The sequence below is a fragment of the Rattus norvegicus genome, chromosome 10 (assembly GCF_036323735.1).
Source record: "Rattus norvegicus strain BN/NHsdMcwi chromosome 10, GRCr8, whole genome shotgun sequence".
Lineage (NCBI taxonomy): Eukaryota > Metazoa > Chordata > Mammalia > Rodentia > Muridae > Rattus > Rattus norvegicus.
Window position 1 is genome coordinate 18218034 of NC_086028.1, and position 18926 is coordinate 18236959.

The 18926-nt window shown below is 51.6% G+C and overlaps 1 protein-coding gene across 5 annotated transcripts in view; it reads right to left on the minus strand.

The window, feature by feature from the left end:
* The window catches only part of Fgf18 (fibroblast growth factor 18), a 31690-nt gene that overhangs the window by 7794 nt on the left and 4970 nt on the right, over positions 1 to 18926 (minus strand). For 3 of the 5 annotated variants that reach the window (XM_039085735.2, XM_039085734.2, XM_039085733.2), the window contains 2 exons: positions 9336 to 9516; positions 36 to 137 (listed from right to left, as the gene is read on the minus strand). In XM_039085735.2, the coding sequence (XP_038941663.1) occupies positions 36 to 137; positions 9336 to 9516 (283 nt within the window). Of the gene's footprint in view, positions 1 to 35; positions 143 to 9335; positions 9517 to 18926 lie in introns of all 5 variants that reach the window. The other 2 variants (XR_005489768.2, NM_019199.2) reach the window with 1 other exon arrangement.

The window sequence follows — 18926 nt, forward strand, 5'->3', positions numbered from 1 at the left end:
AATAGGACCCCAAGCACCCATGGTGCCACACTCACCTTCCCCACGAGCTTGCCTTTTCGGTTCATACACAGGTAGAACTCTGTCTCTTTGCCCTTGATCCGGACTTGACTCCCGAAGGTATCCGTCTCCACTAGGAGCTGGGCTTCGAAAGGCAGAAGGAGAATAAGACAAGCTTTTTAACCAGAGGCAATGGTATAGTCTAAACCAGCAACACGCTCCCTGACCAGATCCCCTGGTCCCTTATTTCCCCAAAGTCAAGCAGCACAGGGGAAGATTCTCGCAGGTCCCATGAGAGCACTGACTCTGGACAGGGTGAGAGAAACTGTCCCCTCTTTCCTACAATCCAGTCTGAGGGCAGCTCTGCCTGTGGCCCTTCCCCCTCATACATCTCCAGGCTCTCCGTTCCACTCCCCGAGTGGGACCAACAGTCATTCAGAATACCCACAGAAGTAACCAAGGGAACACACAGAGAGAGCGACAGACAGATGGACAGACAGACAGACAGACTGACTACGGGACCTCATGCTGTTTCCTTCAAAAGTTAGGTCAGATGTCCTTTTCCCTCAGAGCAAACATCTGGTGCCCCTACTGATGCAGCTTTCGCACCTTTGACCTGGCCACTTGACCCAGGAAGACACAGAGGTGACAGTGCTATACCCCTGGTAAAGAATCCATGTTCAGAGTCGCCTCCCCACCCCCGACTGAGGCCATCAAAACCGATGGGTAACTAATTTTCAAGAGCACAGAGGTCTGATCAGGACCCAGTTCTCCCCACCCAGGACTGGAGCCTACCCATGCCTCAGCATCAGGATGGAGTTGTCCAAAATTGCTACCCCGAACCCCTACCAGACAAAGGCATCAGCGACCTCCTCCCTTCGGCTAGTCTAGGTTTCCCCCTATAGGATTCAGTGTGGCTGGGGTGAGCTCTCACTCCGGTCTTGAACTCTGGACCTGTTCTCCATTGCCACTCCCCTCCCCCATGTTTGTTTTCTTTGGCTGTGACCCTTCACTTCCAGCACCTGCCCCTCCCTCAGCTACAAAAGTTTCATTTCAGTGACAGGGGACTTGCTTCTCCATAACAAAATCATAGCCTCAAATTCCTGAGTACAGTACCCTTGGAGCCGCAAGAAGTGTACCCCAGTGCCCCTAAAATACACTAGGTATGATTTTAATAAAAAAACATTTACAAATATAGGCCCTGGTGCCCTGCTGTGAAAATTGAAACCACCTGGAACTTAGGATCTCTATAATTAACCTAGCCCTCCTTTGACACCACTTCTAATTAAAATATGATTCCCACCTTAAAAAAAAAGAATTTACATAAAATTTAAAGACCTAACAAGAATTCTGTAATTCTGGGAGGAAGGCGGGGCGCATTCTTCTTTCTGCCTTCCCCCATCCCCAGTAAACACCGAATCAGAACATGAACAAGGGCTTGCTGCATTCTGCTTACCCTCGCTCAAAACCTTGTCCTCTTTCTCCACTCGTTAGATCCCCAGAGGGAATGTCCCCAGCTTGCTCTACCATCTCCTGGCAGAACTCAGGCCTCCGATACTGAGAAAGTTCTAGAAGCCTCTGTGGAGCTAAGTGTATACGGGGAAGGTAGGAGTCGGGTATGCCTAAATATGGACTTGACCCCGGGGCTGTACCTCACTGACTTCTGTGTGGCCTGGAGCCACAGGGTCTTCACCAGCGAAATGAGACCTGCCCTGACCCTCAACAGGCCCTGGGAGGCCAGTAGCATGGCATGAAAACACTCCACTCTAGAGGTCCGAAGGGGAAACTAACCTTCATTTTTAGTTTCCTAAAAGCTACAAAGTGGAACCTTTCCTGGAAGAAAAGGAAACCCTGCTTCCTGAGGCCCCGTCCCTTGCTCTGAACCAAGTCAACCTTCTCCAGGCCCAAGAAGGCCACCCCAGATAGGGCATCTGAGAGCACCCACAGGTCTGTTGCCATCGCACACTGTGTGACTTGAACCCTGATGGGAGCATCACACCCCTCTCTGAGCCTTAGCTTCCTCTCTGGTGCAAGGGGGCATCAGGCTCAACCCTGCTCTATTTCATTCTGGAATCCTGGATGAAGTCAAGCCTGGGAGGAGGCCAGGCTCTACTGGGAGTAGGGAGACAGTCATTAAAGGAGGAAACATTGGAGATAGGGCCCAGGATACCACCACCCAACTAAGGGAGGCTGCTCTGTCTGCCTCCTTACAATTAAAGATTACAAGATCTGCCTCCATACAATTAAAGCCCCGCCCCCACATCCACAGGAACTAAGTCCCCATTTCCCAAGGTAAGCAAGTGAGATGCCCACCAACAGCCCAGCAGAGGGACTAACTACAGGATTGGCTGGCTCTGAAAGCCACTACTAACATTGCCCCACCTCTCAGCAGCAAGGACCCTGGCCATCACCACCACCCGTCCCTCCTCAAACTACATCCCCAAGGTGGGTGCTGATATCCAAAGTGGCTGGGGCAGAGTCTAGGGCTTCAGTTCAACTCCACCCTCCATAGGCCTGGCCACTCCATCCAGCCTGGGGAGGGTCTGAGTCTAACCACTAGCAGTCTGTTCTTCTTACCCATCCTGACCACGGCTTTCTGGAGAGTGACCTAGACTCCACTCAGAGAGTGACATAATGAGGGAGCCAGGCCAGAATTATGTAAAGTCTTTGGGGAGTAATAGCCGCAGCAGGAGAGAAAGAGGAACAGAGGCTCCACCCAAGCTAGGTTTGCTCCAGAGCCTTCCTGGTCCTCTTCATCCTCCACCCGCTCCTGAGAGCCGAGCTCCAGTGATGCAGCTCGGGAGAAGCCTCATCTTGGTTCAGTTCCATTGACAGGGCCTACAGCTGGCGTGGAGGGGGTGGGGATGGATGATGGGGGAGGGGGATAACATTATCTGGCCACCCCTCCCCCACCAGTCTGTATAGATCAACAGCCACCTCCTTCCATCACTCTTGTCCCTACTAGTGTTCCCTCCACATGTCAGCCTGAAGCATTCTTTAAAAATCGTAGATGCTTCTGTCAGTAAAGTACCCACTGTGCAGCGTGAGTACCTGAGTTCAGATCCCCCAGCAACCCAAATAAAAGTTGGGCCCGCAGAGACAGGCAGATCCACTGACTTCACAAGCTCACCGGCCAGATAGTCTAGCCAATCTGTGATCTCCAGGTTCAGTGAGAGACTCTTCCTCAAAATTAAAGATAGAGAGTGATGTTGACCTCTGGCTACCCATGTACACAGACACAATTATGTCTCTTCCCTGCTGCTGCAAACCCTCCCAGTGATTGCCAAAGTACTTAGAGAAAATGCAAACTCTTCATTGGGATCCACATCATCTGCCTCCTTCCTCCATCCCTCCTTCCTCCTGTCCTTCCTTCCTAGACTTCCTCCCAATCTCCCAATGCACACTGACTCCCTTGCTATTACTCTGACACACCTAATTCCTGCTAGAGGCCCTTTATGCTTGCTATTTCTTCTATCTGAAGGTTGCTTTGTCCAAACCTCCTTTTCTTCCACGTAGCCAAATATCATCTCCTTGGAGATGCTGTGGTTTGAATAAGAATGGCTCATGGCCTCATACATTTTTCAATGATTAGTCTCCAGGGAGTGGTGTTTGAAAGGATTAGAAGGATTGGGATCTGTGGCCTCGCTGGAGTAGATGTTGGAGGAAGTGTGTCACTGGGGATAGGTTTTGAGGCTTTAAAAGCCCACACCAGGCCCAGACACTGTGCTTTCCCTCTCAAAAAATCAGGATGTAGCTAGCTCTCAACTACTTCTCAACACCACGTCTGTCACGTCTGCTGCCATGATGATAATGGACCTAACCTCTGAAACTGTAAGCCAGCCACATTAAATGCTTTCTCTTGTAAGAGTTGTCTTGGTCATAGTGCCTCTTCACAGCAAGAGAGGAGTAACTACAACAAATGCCTGCCCTGACTGTACTGCCTGATGTTAGTATCCCTTCCCCAACCCAGCACACTCCAGTCCCCCATGCCACATTCCAACACTCTATTCATTTTATTTTCTCTATGCATTGTTGTTGTGTCTGTGTGAGGGTGTCAGACCCCCTGGAACTAGAGCTACAGACTGCTGTGAACCCCCATGTGGGTTTTGGGAATAGAACCTGGTCCTCTGGAAGAGCAGCCAATACTTTTAACCACTGAGCCATCTCTGTGGCCCAATATTCCATCACTCTCAAACTGTTTGTTTCTATTGTTTAGATCTTAAATGTTTCTGCAAGGTCCATGTGTGGAAGACTTAGTTTCCTGCCTACAGTATTACAAGACCCTTTCAGACGTGAGGCCTGGGGGAAGAAGTTAGGTAATCTCTCTCTCCTTCTCAGCTATCATGAGGCTGGCTCTGTCACATACTCAAGCCATGACATTCTGCCTTGCCACAAGACCAGGGGCAAGGGGATAGCCAATCATGGACCAAGTCTTCAAACCTGAGCCCAAGAAACCTTACTTCTTTTTAACTTGATCGCCTCAGATACTTTGTTGCAATAATAGCAACACTATTTGCTGACCTTTCCATTGTGCAGGTGGTCTCCAGGAAGACAGAACAGCTCTCCTTACTCCAGGAGTAAGTGATGGAATCTTGCTTTTCTGTAACCTCAGCCCAGGCCTGGCTCATAGTAAATGGCCACTAATTAAATTACAGTAGGTGCATGGAAGCCTTGGGATGTAGGCAGTGGCCAACATGATTCAGGAGCTAAACCAAGATTCAGGATGGTGACAGGACATGTTACAGAGCACATAGTTGGTGATGACAAGTTTAATCGGCCTCTGATTCAATGTCCTTCCTCACTCCATTCCTTCCTGCTGTGACTCCTTACTGAGCTATGCCTTGTTGGGACTCTAGACTACTACCTACCCATCCCCAGCCACAGTGACAGACAGAAAACTCCTTGCTGTCTAACAAGGGAAGTGCATGACCCAGAAGTAAATGAGTCAGGGGCCTCCTTTGCTTCTGCCTTTCTGTTGGGCTTGTGATGTGCAGGACATGGCACTATCTCATCTAACCATCATCCTTATGACGATCAGCACTGATGTCACTGTCCCCATCTCACAGGTGTACAAACTGAGTTCCAACAGTATGCACATGGGGCTAAAGTCAAACTCAGGCAAGCTGGCCACAAAGTCTTGGTCTGAATCTGCCCTCTCCACCCTTCCCTTTCCCTACTTGGGACATTTTCCCTGGGTGAGTGAGCCCTGGCTGCAGTGGTAGGGCTTCTCTCTCTGGCTTTGCTTTCCTGAGACAGAATTGAGTGAGTGGTTCATCCCTGTCCCAGATCCATTTCCAGATCACCTTGAAACGGGAGGAGTCCCGAGCCACCCTGAAGAGTACCCCTGGAGTCAACATGGGGAGATGGAGAAAATCTATGGGGGCTCCCAGGTTGGACTAAAGCCATAGACAGAAAGGAGAGGGACTCCCCAAACCCTCCAAGAAGGTGGGGCAGAGGGCGGGAAGAAAGCTGCATGGGCAGAGCGAGGGAAGACACTATGGGCCCCAAATGGCAAGAAGGGACAAGTGGCCCCATGGATGGACTGACATTGAAGCGTAGGTCCCCAGCTGGCCTTACCAAAAACAACTCAGGGCCTCTGCTTTAGACTCTGGGTTTGGAGGGTAGGAAATGGAGTCAGAGAGACCTGGGAGCTTGCTCCCATAAGAGGCAAATCAGAGAACAAAGCCAGGATGGGTTAGATCTCCCTGTACCCAGAGAGATCCCCCAGGACTGGTTCAGAGCACAAGTACCTGTGAGTGCACATTCTCTCTCTCTCTCTCTCTCTCTCTCTCTCTCTCTCTCTCTCTCTCTCTCTCACACACACACACACACACACACACACACACACACACACACACACACACACCAGGGAAAGAAGGCTGGGCAAAGAACTGTACAGAAGTGCCTGAGGGACCAGCTGACACATTCCCACACCACAGAGCTACTGGCTCTTTTCCAGACATCTTCCCAGGAGGAAATGTCCTTGTCTCCAAAAACACCAAGAGGTCAAGTCACCTACCCAGCTCTCTCTCTCTCTCTCTCTCTCTCTCTCTCTCTCTCTCTCTCTCTCTCTCCTCTGAAGGTGAGCTAGGTGACACGAAGCAGAAAGAGGAGGGTCCTTTCTGGAGCCATCAGCCTGTTGCTGTTATACATACAGGCTCCAGTGCTCAGAGTCCCCTTCTCATAAGTCCCTGGGGACGTTTACAGGCCACACAGACTCACCAGGAAGGAAGAGAGGAAGAAAAGAAATCAATAGGATTGATCAGAAGCTTTATTGAATCCTGGCTGTAGCTTTAACACAAGATTCATAAGACGTGGGTGGCCGCTGTTCCCTGGGGACAGAGGCAAGGACAGAGGATGGGAGGCCTAAGCTGAAATGCAAAGGCCCCACTCAAGATGAGAGGGCTACTAGGGAAGCCAGGTCTGTTCATTTAAGTATCCGCAAGGCAAAAACAGATGAGAGGAAGGGAGAAAGAAAGGCTTTCCTGAGCACTGGGCCACGTGCCCCCTGCGTGTGCAGTAAGCTTTTTGCTCTACTGTCCTGAGCTGACTTCCTTGTCCCTAGTCTTAGATGTACCCTGGAGGTGTCCCTGCCCTCAAGCCATCCTGATCACACATCTCTGCAGGATACATGACCCCAGAGGCTCGGACAGAGACAGAGCCGGGAAGTATGTAATGGTGCCCGACTAGAAGAGGAAAGTAAGCCAGGAGAAGGGCAGAGACCAGAACCCTGTTGAGAGGACAGCAAAGTGGGGGGCTGGGTCTCAGGAATGTAGAGAGCATCCTAGGCCTTTAGATGACCAAGGCTGGTACCATGCCTGGTGGAGCACAGTGCACAAGAAGAGGTGATACAGCCTGAGATTGTGGAGGGATGGGCGTGTCTCATGAGCAGAACCACTTCAGGCCTCCGGCTGACCCGCATTCTGAGTGATAGGAGTCTCTGAGCATTGGAGTAGTATTTTGGACTAGTAGACAGAAGATGGAGAACGGGACCAGAGACTCAGGACAAAAAGAGGGCTCTCCAGCCTCAACCATGCTAGCTGGTCCAAAGAGCTCTTGGCTCAAACCACCTTCCAGAAAGTACTAACATAAAGAAGCAGCAAGATCTGAGGGTCTACAGACCAGAAGCCCTGTACCCAACAGAGGCCACCCTTGGGCGCCAGACCCGGCTCTGAGGACTCCAGGTGTTCACCTGGCATTTGTGGTACTCCTCTGTCTCAGCAGGTAACACAAGGATGTGTAGTCAAGTGGGTGTCACAAGTCTCTGGGGGCCCGGGCCCAGCCCTGAGAAGACAGAGCAGATTCCGAAGTGCCCCTGCATCCCACCGCCCCTCCCCCAGCAAGGCAGCTCCCGGTGCAGAGAAGCCGCCCATCCTCCTGCCCTGCACGGTCACATAAATCACCCTCCCAATAATATTTGTATTGATCATCTAGATTGGAAGCCTCAGTGGGCTCCATTGTCTCACTTCCTCTCCCAGGGCTCACAGATGGGATCTCCCAGCCTCATCTGCGTTTCTAATAGGACATTCAAATGGAACAGGGGCAGCCCGCAAGGCCCCATGCTGCCCTGGGTGTTGGGGGGGTTGGAAGATCATGTAAACATGTTCCTCTAGAGAGAGGATAAAGATCAAGTATTTGAGGAGACAGAAGAGCAGCAAGCCAGGCCAGTTCTAGAAACTCAAAGCAGGCTTCCATCAACCTGAGTGCCGTCAGCACTGCAGCAGCTCAGACAACACCGGGACCCATGAATCACTGAGGACATCTTGAAAAGACCCCTCTCTCAGAAACCCTTATGTGTGTAAACGGCTAATCCGAGCCTGGAACTGTACAGATGAGAAGTGGGGACAGAGAGGGTAGCCGCGTACTAGAAGATTGCAGAGTGGCCCAGTTGAAGCAGAGAAAGTCCGAAGGGCTAGCAGCAGCCTCTGAAACGGGGGTGAGCCTCTTTGAGACTCATCTCCCTCCCCAGCTCCTGCCTCCCATCCCAGGGTGTGGACAGATGGCTCAACCAGAGTCTGACCCCCCTCTCTGTACTCTCCAGCCTGGAGGGGCCAGAGCGAGCTCCGGGGACACCCCAGGAGGGCACCTCCTCCCGCCTGGCCAGCCAGCTGCCCCTTCCCTGGCAGCACTGGGCAGAGGGTCCCAGGGAAAACTACCACCTGGGTCTGCCCTGCACAGCCCAGCATCTGGGGGGTGTCCCGAATGAGAGTCAGAGGACCTATGAGGACGGACACTGTGGTCAGAGCAAGGAAGAACAGGGACCATGGGAAGGGAGGAACAGAGATGGACCAAACAAAGATAGAAAGGGGCAGGAGACAGGAAGGGGAGAAAGGAACCATAAAGAATAGCTGTGCAGGAAGCAGAGAAGGAGGCAGCTGGCCTGGAGGTGCTGGGGCCCAGGACCCAGCCCATGTTGCCCAGCCTGGCCCAGCCCCCAGTGTGGTGCAGCTGCCTCACTCAGGGCCCTACCATGAGGTCAGTCCTGCCCTGAGGCTGTGGGAAAATAAATGGTGTCCGAGATAAAAGGTCCAAGAAATTATTTGTCTTGTTGTCATGACCTGACGGCAACGGGCAGGACCGACAGGGCACCATCCCAGAAAGGCGAGGCTCACAAGCTCACACACACACACACACACACACACACACACACACACACACACACACATGACCCTGCCCAAAGAGGTAGGGAGACTGGGGACGGGGGCATCCCAGAGATGGGCGAAGACCAGAAGGACTCCTGGTAGTGCAGAGCCTTTCCTGTCGAGGAATTTTAAGTAAAATATCTACGGGTTTAGGGTTTGCACGGTGACTGTCTTGGCTGAATCCTCTCCAAAGCACTGACGAGGTGGAATTATGTCTGCTCTGTTCACTGCCCAGGGCTTTCATGAGCCAGGCTTAGGAAGAGAAAGAATCCTGGTGTCCCTTATGTGAGCCTCTGCAGTAGGAGAGCGGTACAAAGGTCCCTCAGCCCTCCAAGGAGAACTGAGCTGCTCCTGAGCCAAAAGAGAGCATGACCAGAGTCTTCTACCCCACAAAGTAGCTGAACCTCGGCCAGAAGGAACTGTGGTTACAAGAAGCAGCCACTAATTTTTGGGCATTCCCATCCAAGCCACCATGTAAAGGCACTCTTTTTAATCACGTCTTAGTGTCCCCAATGAGCTTCTTAAGGAGTCACTAATGCCTCCCCATTTTACAGACTGGTAAGCTTAAGCCCAGGAGGGCTGGTGCTGGTGGCAAGACCATGCATCCAGCACAACACAGAGCTGGAGATTTGAATGGAGACTCTCCAAGGCTGGGGAGACTGTGGGCGAGGGATATGGGTTGGATCTGGCACATACCATACTTGTCCCCGTCCTCGCCACGGGCACTGATCCTACGGCCCAGGACTTGAATGTGCTTCCCACTGGTCCTGCTGTAGAGCTGGTACAAGCGCAGCTGCTTCCGACTCACATCATCGCGAGCCCGAGTCTGGTTCTCCACATGGATGCGGAAGTCCACGTTCTCCTCGGCTGCCAACACCTATGCGAGGGGAGGGAAGATGGTGAGTCAGCCCTGTCTCTCCTCTGCACCACCTCTGGCCAGGCCCCATTTCACAGACAAAACAACCGAGGCAGCTGGAAAGTCAAACAGCTGAGAATCGAGCCGAGGTATATAGTTCTCCCCACTTGCCCACACATGGTGTCTTCTGAGACCTCGGTATGCAGATTGCTCTGCCTCAGTTTCCCTTTTGGCACAGAGGCCCCTAACTCAGTGGCATCCGAGGAGTGTCTGAGCAACTAGGAAGGGAGCCAACATCCACTGAGCTACGGTTGGAGGGACATGCGGCAGGGAGGAGGCAGGATGAGCATCTCAAGTACTGCCACTGGGCTAGAGGACAGCATGCCACCTCTGCCCCAGGATCTCCACGGGGGGCCTTCACATTCATGCCATGGTCCATATCCCAGGCCTCCAGTCTCTATCGGCCATGGTAACTCCATGGATCTCTGACTAGAGGTCCGCATCGGCCGTACCATCTAGGAAGCCTTCTTAGGTTGTACCAACAACCAACAACCGAGAATACAGCCACCCATGTGAACAGTATGCACACATCTTCTGCTCAGCCTACTCCAGTTTTGCCCTGCTAATAACCTAGACTCCACCAAACAAAGCCCTCCCACAGAATCCTCCCTGTCCACCTCCTCAGGGCTTCCTCACACCCGTACAGAGGTCCTTGCTGGGGCTTCCAGACCTGACTGGTAGCCCCTGATGCTTCCTTCCCCCTCCTCCTCTCCTCCTCCTCTTCCTCCTCCCCCTTCTCCTGTCACTTCCATGCCAGCCATACCACCTTACTTTTTTTTTCTTTTCTTTTTTTCGGAGCTGGGGACTGAACCCAGGGCCTTGCCAGGGTCTTGCTCTTGCTAGGCAAAGCGCTCTACCACTGAGCTAAATCCCCAATCCCGACCACCTTACTTTTAAAGGCTTTGGGACCTTCCTAATGCTTAGCACACACCAACCCCAGGCCCTTTGCACATGCTCTCACTTCTATTCTGATGCTCTTTCTCAGTTCTCTACATTCAGATTTCCCCCAAGTGTTACCTCAAACAGGCCCTCCTTGGATTGTCCTACCCCTGCCTCTCTCCATGCCTCTACTCTGCTTTGAGATTCTTTCTAGCATATGTGGTTCAACATGTCGTCTACCTAACTCAGTTTTGTCTGACCTGAACACACTGGTGGTGCAGTGAAAGCCAGACTGTGCTTGCTCGCTCTCCTGCTCTCTCTCGCTCTCTCTCTCTCTCTCTCTCTCTCTCTCTCTCTCTCTCTCTCTCTCTCTCCTCCCCCCTCCCTCCCTCCCTCCCTTCTATGCTGCTAGCCCTGCAACCCAAGCACAGACACCCAAGCACATGTTCAACAGATAAGTGAATGAATGAATGAGTGGTTGAACAAATGAATGAATGAACAAATAAAGTTCTGTCAGAACATTAAGCACTGAGTTGTGTTCACCTGTGCCTGCTAGTTAGCTGCATGGCCCCTCCCACGTTATAAACCAGAACAGGTTCTGAAGCACGGGTAGCGTTATGGGTTTGTTCTGTGGACTCACCAAGCCTGACACAAAGCTAGCACACAAGACCCCATTCCCAGAAACAAGTTGCCCACCCGAACTTTGCTGGAGCTCTCTGGACCCTGGCTACCCAAGACCTCTCAGCCTTAACTGCAGGTCCGTTTCTTCACAATGAACTTGATGAAGGCACCACCCACTTCAGGGGTCGCTTCAAAGATAAAATCCAAAAGGCAGCATGGCAGCTACTTTCCACATCTGAGCAAATACCAGGACTTTTGACAAGACTCCAAGTGAAGCTCAACTAAGCAGATGTCGAGGTTCACAAACGTCCATTCTGCAACTACTCAACCACTGCGTGCCTCCCTCCCTCCATCTCCTCATGGCGGCCAGCCTCCTCCACAGTACCAGGACTGCCTCTCCTCCAATCCTGGCATCTAGGGAGGAAAGAGTCCAGGACCCAGGAAGCCCACACCTGGAGGGCGTTTTTCTGGAAGATCCCACACTTGGGGCCACTGCCTCTTCTGGAATGATTCCTGGAGCCAGTTTACTTCTGTTTCCTCCCCCAAAAGTAGGCAAAGTATCCTTGTCCTCCAACATCCTTCTTCTCACAGGACACCCTATCGACAAGAGGTCAAGCCAATCTCCTCACCCCCAGTTCCCACGGGGCGCTCCCTGCCCCTGAAGCTGGCCTCTCGTAATGATTTTCTTCCTCGCCCACTGGACAGAAGCAGTAGAGTGACCCAGGGTCAGCAAGGTCTATTGGGTGCCCTGCATCAGGATATGGGGGTACCATCCATCTTGCCTAGCTTCCACCACTTAAGCCATCCTCTGACCAGGTCAATTCCTAGGGTCTCTGCCAGATACCGGGCCCCTCTTCTAGAAAGGCTGGATACCTTGGACTGCCTATTAAAACCTCTGGTGGGCTCAGGGCACCAGTCCTTTATACCTACCATTACAAGCCGGCTTGAGAGATCCTCTCCTGACATTACCTCACAGGGCAGGATCACGAACATGCTGTTGTCCCCAGAGTTAGGATAATCAGGCTCACCCCTGGGCATCAGTTTGTCCCCAGGACGAAATCAGCAGTGCTTCTGGTGGTGACTGGCCAGGAATAAGGGACACCTGGAGGTCAACAACCAGCCTTTCCCTTCTCATCCAGATAACTATGGTGCCCAGCGGGCAAGAGATGCCATGCTACGGGTGTTGCACACTGCTTTGCTCCAGACACCCTGCTAAGAAGACCCTAGACATGGCCCAGATCTGGCCCCATCAGTTTCCAGAGCTTTGGGATATCAGGGAGCCAGAGAGAGCCCATTTCCCAAGTTGAACGTAGAGACCACTGAGAACTATAGAATTGGGTACAAGTATCTGGAATTCCAGGTTCTGCTCCCAGAGCCATGCAGGGCAAGCTTGTCTTGGGAGAATCACTGCCACTGCTTTCTATCTGAGTGAGTGGCAACTCTCTGGGCTAGGGTGCCTAAGAGCAGTCTGTCTGGCTGACGTCCCTCCAACTGCACAATGATCAGAGGGCTTGAAAAGCTTCAGGACGAACAAAAAAGTCACAGCACACAGTAGAGAGCAAGAAGTCCTGATGCAGAGACAACATGGCCCCTCCTCCCTCAATGCTACACCCACAGATGATCCCTGGTCAAAGTGGGGCCTCCATAATGGGTGACCGATAGTGTCCATGCAGCTTTAGACTCTAAGTATCCCAGTCCAGCCCTTCCCTTTGCCCTAAAGACTGGGCTCCGGTGGAAATATTTGCTCCCCGGGCAAGAGCTGCCCATGAACAACAAGAGCCCTATAGGCTCGAATCGCATTCTGACCTTGGGCTCTTCCAAAGCCTCTGCCTAGGAATGGCGACAGGGTGCTCCATAGACAGAGCCCACAGGCCTATGCCTGCAGGTTACCTGGCTCCGCCCACAACAGCTGACTTACTTGATCTGTTTACCCTCAGTTTTCTTGTCTGCAAAATGGGGATCGTTTGTAGCATTTGCCTTGGGGAAAATGACATTAGTGACCACAGCCATTTCATTCTTTCTTTTTTAAGTCTGGCTTAATAAATAGCTATGGGGTTCTTCATCTTCGTGTGTGTGCTTGTGTGCAGTGCATACTTGGGGGAGGGAGGGTATATGCTGAGGTGCATGTGTGGAAATCAGAGGACAACCTTGGGGGCCAGTCCTTGCCTCTTACCTCTTGAGGCAGGGCCTCTCTTTCTGTTATTTTTCTCCGCTGCATACATCAGGTTGTCTGGCCCATGAGCTCCTGAGAGCCTCCCCAGTTCACCTCCTGTGTTGTCACAGGAGTGCTGAGATTACAGGCACACACCACCACGCCCAACTTGATGTGCCTTCTAGAGATTCGAACTCAGGTCCTCACACTTGCACAGAAAACACTTCGCTCGCTGACCCACCTCTCCTGTTCAACAGTCACATTCTCTAAATACTCACGATCTATCTCTCCTCAACAGCCATGTTTTCTAAATAGCCACCGCAGGTGACTTATCCTGTAAAATCACCTGAGTGAGGTCAGAAGCAGGAACAATTATCATCCCCATGTTCAAGTTGGGGAAAGTGGAGCTTTGGGGGAGGTCCTAAGTCACGGAGTTAGAGAGGAGAGGACTCAAGATTCAAACACAACTCCTGAGTTTAGAGTTTAAGTTCCTCTATCCACTTCCTTCCCATCTACAACCATTTTCCCTTGCTCTTTTTTTTTCTTTTTTTTTTCTTTTTTTTTTTTTTTTCAGAGCTGGGGACCAAACCCAGGGCCTTGCTAGGCAAGCGCTCTACTGCTGAGCTAAATCCCCAACCCCCATTTTCCCTTGCTCTTACCACTTCCTTCTCATCACTGTCCCTGAATCCTTGTTTCAGCTATACCTGGACAACATAGGACCAAAAGTATTAATTGGGAAATTCTAGAGATGAACAATTATGTTTCTATTCAGAGCTGTCATGAGTAAGCAGTCCGATGAAGTTCTGTGGCACTCTTTGACCAGCGTATCCAAGCTGCATCCGCTCCCCACCCATGTTAGTATCTAGGCTATCAGACCCCACTGTCTTGGTGCTTGTGCACGGGGTAGCCATCCCTGGAAGATCTGAACACGTATCTTGCAAAGAAAAGGATACAGCTGCACTTGGGACAGGAGCTGGATCAGAACTCATGGATGCACGAATGAGGGGGGAGGAATGCCATCCAAGAAGAGGTTAGTCTCTTGAACTAACTCCCCTGTGCAAAAGAGGAAATAGAGTCCTATTGCCCAGAAGTGAAGGCTCTCCCTGGTCCCAAGAAGGACAACCCACAGGCCTCAAGTAGTAGCAGGAGACGGGGCTTTTAGAGCTCTTCCAAATTCTGGGTTCAAACCCAAGACTTTAGGCCATCTAAGAATGGACCCCAGTAAAGTCAGCCTCCTCCACTCCAAAAGGCAGCCCTCCAAATGCCTCCTCAAGGGCGGCCTGGACTCCAGCCCGGAGTCAGCTGCCAGTTACATCAAGAGTGAAACTCACATTGGCTCTGAATTCCTGGACATGCACTAAACACTGCCTGGGGGGCCATCGGCCTCTTCCTTACCCAACCTGAGCAAGTGTAAACTGTACTCCCCTGTGCTCCCATTACATGGGGAGGCACAGAGAGGACAAGGGACTTGCTAAGGTGCACAGGAAGGACACAGCAGAGCCAAGATCTGAACACATTCAGCTCTGAAGCATTAGTCCCTCCAATTGCCCTGCTTCACACGAAGGGGAACAAGGCGCACCCCTCACAGTCCCTCCCATGCTCCATCCTCCCATCAGCTCAAGCACATTGGCCTCTCTCCTCGTGCTCCCCACACCCACCACAGCCTGGATAGAAAGTGAGGCCACAGAGGACCTTTCCCCACCCCCAGCCTGTCCATTAAGCTCCCAGGGCTATCAATGTATTGATTGGCAGCACCAAGCCATCAGCATGGGTGGGGCACTGCAGAATGGGGGCTGGGCCCAAGCTCCAGCCTCCTTCTCCCCATACATCAGCCGTCTCCATACAGATCGTCAATATGGAGCAGATACTCAATCCTGGATATAGCCAGGACAGGGACAGGACTTGTGTGAACTGAGATCTTTTTCCCTTTCCCTTCCCCCTGCCAGCATCTCAACATCACTCCATCTCGCTGAGGCCCCGGGCCCCCGTAGTCATGAAGCCCAGATGGCAAACAAGTTTTTTTTTTTCTGGTGTTTGTTGTGTCCATGAGGACCTCTTCCGTCAGCCCAGTTCTGAGCATGACATTCCAGCAAACGCAATGAGTTTACATTGAACAGACAATGCTGTTCCCTCCTTCAGGTAGCCTGCTCCAAGTGCCTCAGAAATCTTACAAACACACGTGCAAGCCTACACACACACACACACACACACACACACAGGTTCACGGCACACTCCCCATCTGGCCAGCTGCTCTTGGCCGAGATCCAGTCTCAGAGTCCTTCATCATAGAACCCATTGTCCTTCAAGTTCTACCCTCCAGCCCCATCCCTCAGTTACCATTACTTGTGGGCTGGGATACAGGTATGAACCCTTAGGGGCCCAGTACCTGGCCTAGGGGCAGCAAGCACAGGAATTCAGGTCCACATCCAGACCCCCAAACCCTTTGTTCACTAAACTGAGAGTCCAGTCAGTACCCAAGGGCTGCAGCAGGGGTCTGCTGTCCCCTAGATTTCTAGAAATACATGCAAACTTGGTGGACAAGCAGGCCTCAAGACACCACAGCTGAGAGTCGAGGCTCTCATTTACTTAACATCTGCAAAGAACCTGGCTCTGTGCCAAGGGCTCCCCCAGGGACCAAAGTCCTCCTCCCAGCATCCCCAAGGGCGAGCCTGTATCCTGGTGCTTCCTTAAATAATGATAACAGAGGGGTCAATCCATCCTCTCTATCAATACAGCTAGTGAGTGCCCCAAGACAGGGTGTGACCAGTGGACTGAGAGCTGACCCCCGGCTCTTTCCTGTCCCTGCAAATTCCAGCAAAGAAGGCAGGTGGTCAAAGACAGTAGACTAGTGCTACGAGATTCCAAGCCAAAAGGTGGGGGGAGGAGGAGGAAGAGGAGGAGGAAGAGGAGGAGGAAGAGGAAGAGGAGGAAGAAGAGGAGGAAGAGGGGGAGGAGGAGGAAGAGGAGGAAAACCAAAGTACTAGTGACCTCCTCGGATAGCACACTGTCGGAAGCTGAAGCCTTGATGAGCAGACCCAGCCTAGGGGCAGGATACAGGAGGTATGCCATAAATGTCCAACTAGTTAAGACTGGTGCCATAGTTGAGTGTCTACTGCATATGTCATCCAAGCTATGACCTTCATCACTCCTATGTGGAGAATGCTTGAGGAGTCTGCGGTAGTCATTCAACTTTTGAAATAGGTTCTCCCCATCTGACTAACCTAAACCCCAGGCTGAGTCACCATCCTGCCTCAGTCTCCCCAAAGTCAAGTTACAAGTGGGTGTCTCCATGCAAAGCCTTAGGAGTCGTATAATTAGTCACTGTTTATACATGATGAGGAAGCAGTGACTCCAAGATGTCCAGGGTCTTGCCCAAAGCCATGCAACCTGAATGTGGAATAAGATGCCTGGGCCTAGTTTCAGACCTGCACTACCCACAGACCAGAGCTCCCACTGTCACTCACCCAAGGAGCCTTTCCTCGCTTTCTCGAGCACGTGACAGCATATGGTGTACTAGGACACAGCATCCTGACACAGTCACTCAGTTATTTGACAGGTGTTGGCCATTCTCTGTATAATAATTCTTATTCATTTAGTTCTCACTAACCCTTCACATTACCTCACTTTACAGATATAGGGAAAACAGAGGAGCGGGAGGGTGAAGGCCACAGGTCATGGGCTGAAGAGCTACAGAACTGAAACTTGAGCCTCTCTGTGCATGAGGCCCTGCAGAAGCTTTTGGTGGCCTGCTCCTACCCAGCTGGATAGACCCAGCAGAGCAGTGGCTCTCAATCTTCCTAATGCTACACCCTTTAACATGGTTCCTTATGTAGTGGTGACCCCCAACCAGGAAATAATTTTGTTGCTACTTCATAACTGTAATCTTGCCACTGTTATGAACTGTAATGTAAATATTTTTAGAGACAGAAGTTTGTCCAAGGGGTCACGATCCATAGGTTGGGAACCAGTGAAGTAGAACAAAGGTCCAGGGTTAATTGAGCCAAGGTAGAGACTCATCATGCAACCCTGAGCTGACCAGTGCAGTGTCTCTGGCTCCGTCATCAACAGGGCAACATTTTAAATGTCACTTAGATGTTAGAGCATAAGAACTACCAGCCAGGGGGCCTGGAGAGATGGCTCAGTGGTTAAGAGCACTGACTGCTCTCCCAAAGGTCCTGAGTTCAATTCCCACCTACTACATGGTGACTCACAACCATCTGTAATGTGATCCGATCCAGAATACTCATATTTGAAATAAATAAATATTTAAAAAGAAAGAACTACCAGCCAGTCAGACCACAGCCTGCAGAGCTGCATACCCTCTTTTGTTCCAGAACAAATTCATACTCAGGCCCACGGTGTAACAACAGATCTAAGCTCATCCTAAAGTCACGTGCCTCTCCTCCTGCCCTGGCCCCTGCCCTGGCCTATGGGGATAGATGTCAGTATGCCCAGTATTTCCCAGTGGTCTGCCAGCAGCCTTAAAGTCACACACAGGACACATACAGGTTCATCAGAACAGCTCTTGTTGCCTTGTTGAACACACACACACACACACACACACACACACACACACACACACACACACACACACACACCAGGCAACAGAGGCAGCAGAGACTCCTCCTAGAACCAGAGACACAGCAGCCAAGCCCAGAACTGTCATCTATTTCCTCCCCTTAGAAGACAGGGAATATTTCATTGGAGTTTTTGTTTGCTATGGGGGGGGTGGTTTTTTGTTTTGTTTTGTTTCTTTTTGTTTTGTTTTTGCCATTTCACCCTTACAGAAGTTAAGCCCCAGAGAGGTTAAGTAACTTGTCCCAAGGTCACACAGCAAACAGAAGGCAGATCCACAGTTTGAACCAGGCTGTATTAATCGAAAGCCCTTAAAACACCTTTTAGCTTGGGCCCTGGAGTCAGGCAGCCAGAGTTGCTTTCCTTGCACTGTGTGACCAAAGGCAGTTACTGTGAGCTGCTGAAGCTCTTGCTCCTCAGAATTGCCTAATCTCAAGTTGGTCGTGTGTTAGAACCTGGCTAGCGCACGACAGACACCCAGTGAAAATGACGGGCTTGAGCTGTTGTTGTCAGCAGCCTGGGGCCCAGCACCCCTGTGTAGCACCTGGATACAGGACAAAGTTCTACTGGGGATAGACCTCCTCCGGGTTCCATTTCAGCCTCCCTCTGGAGACCTGCAGAACCCCAGAGCTGTCCTAGCACAGGGAGGAGGCTACACCTGTGACTATGACAGACTGCCCCCCAGCCCACTAACACTGGCTGTGCCAACCACAAGAAATTTAAAGAATCCACCTTCTTATCTCAAAGCAAGTGGGTGACCTTCCCTGGCTGCAGGAATGCTGGCAGGGTGCCCCACCCCTCCCCTCTCTCTGCCTTGGGAAGGAGGCTTGGAGAAAGCATTAAGTCTTCTATGACATTCAACCCCCACCCCCCCCCACACACACACAGCATCCACCTCTAGCTCTGGGGTGCTAGAAGATCAGCACTCCCCCACCACCACCACCATCCCCCCCACCCCCACCCCCACCCCCACCCCCGGGAGTGGAGCCTCCTGACAGGGGCAGGGAGGGAGCTGTCCTCAACTAGAGTCACCTAACCTCATGAGAATTTACACAAGACTTCCCAATAAAGACCCCCCAGCATGCTTCCTGAGACTCTTTTCCCTGCTAGCAAACTTGAGGGTTCCTTCTAGAAGAGATAGAAC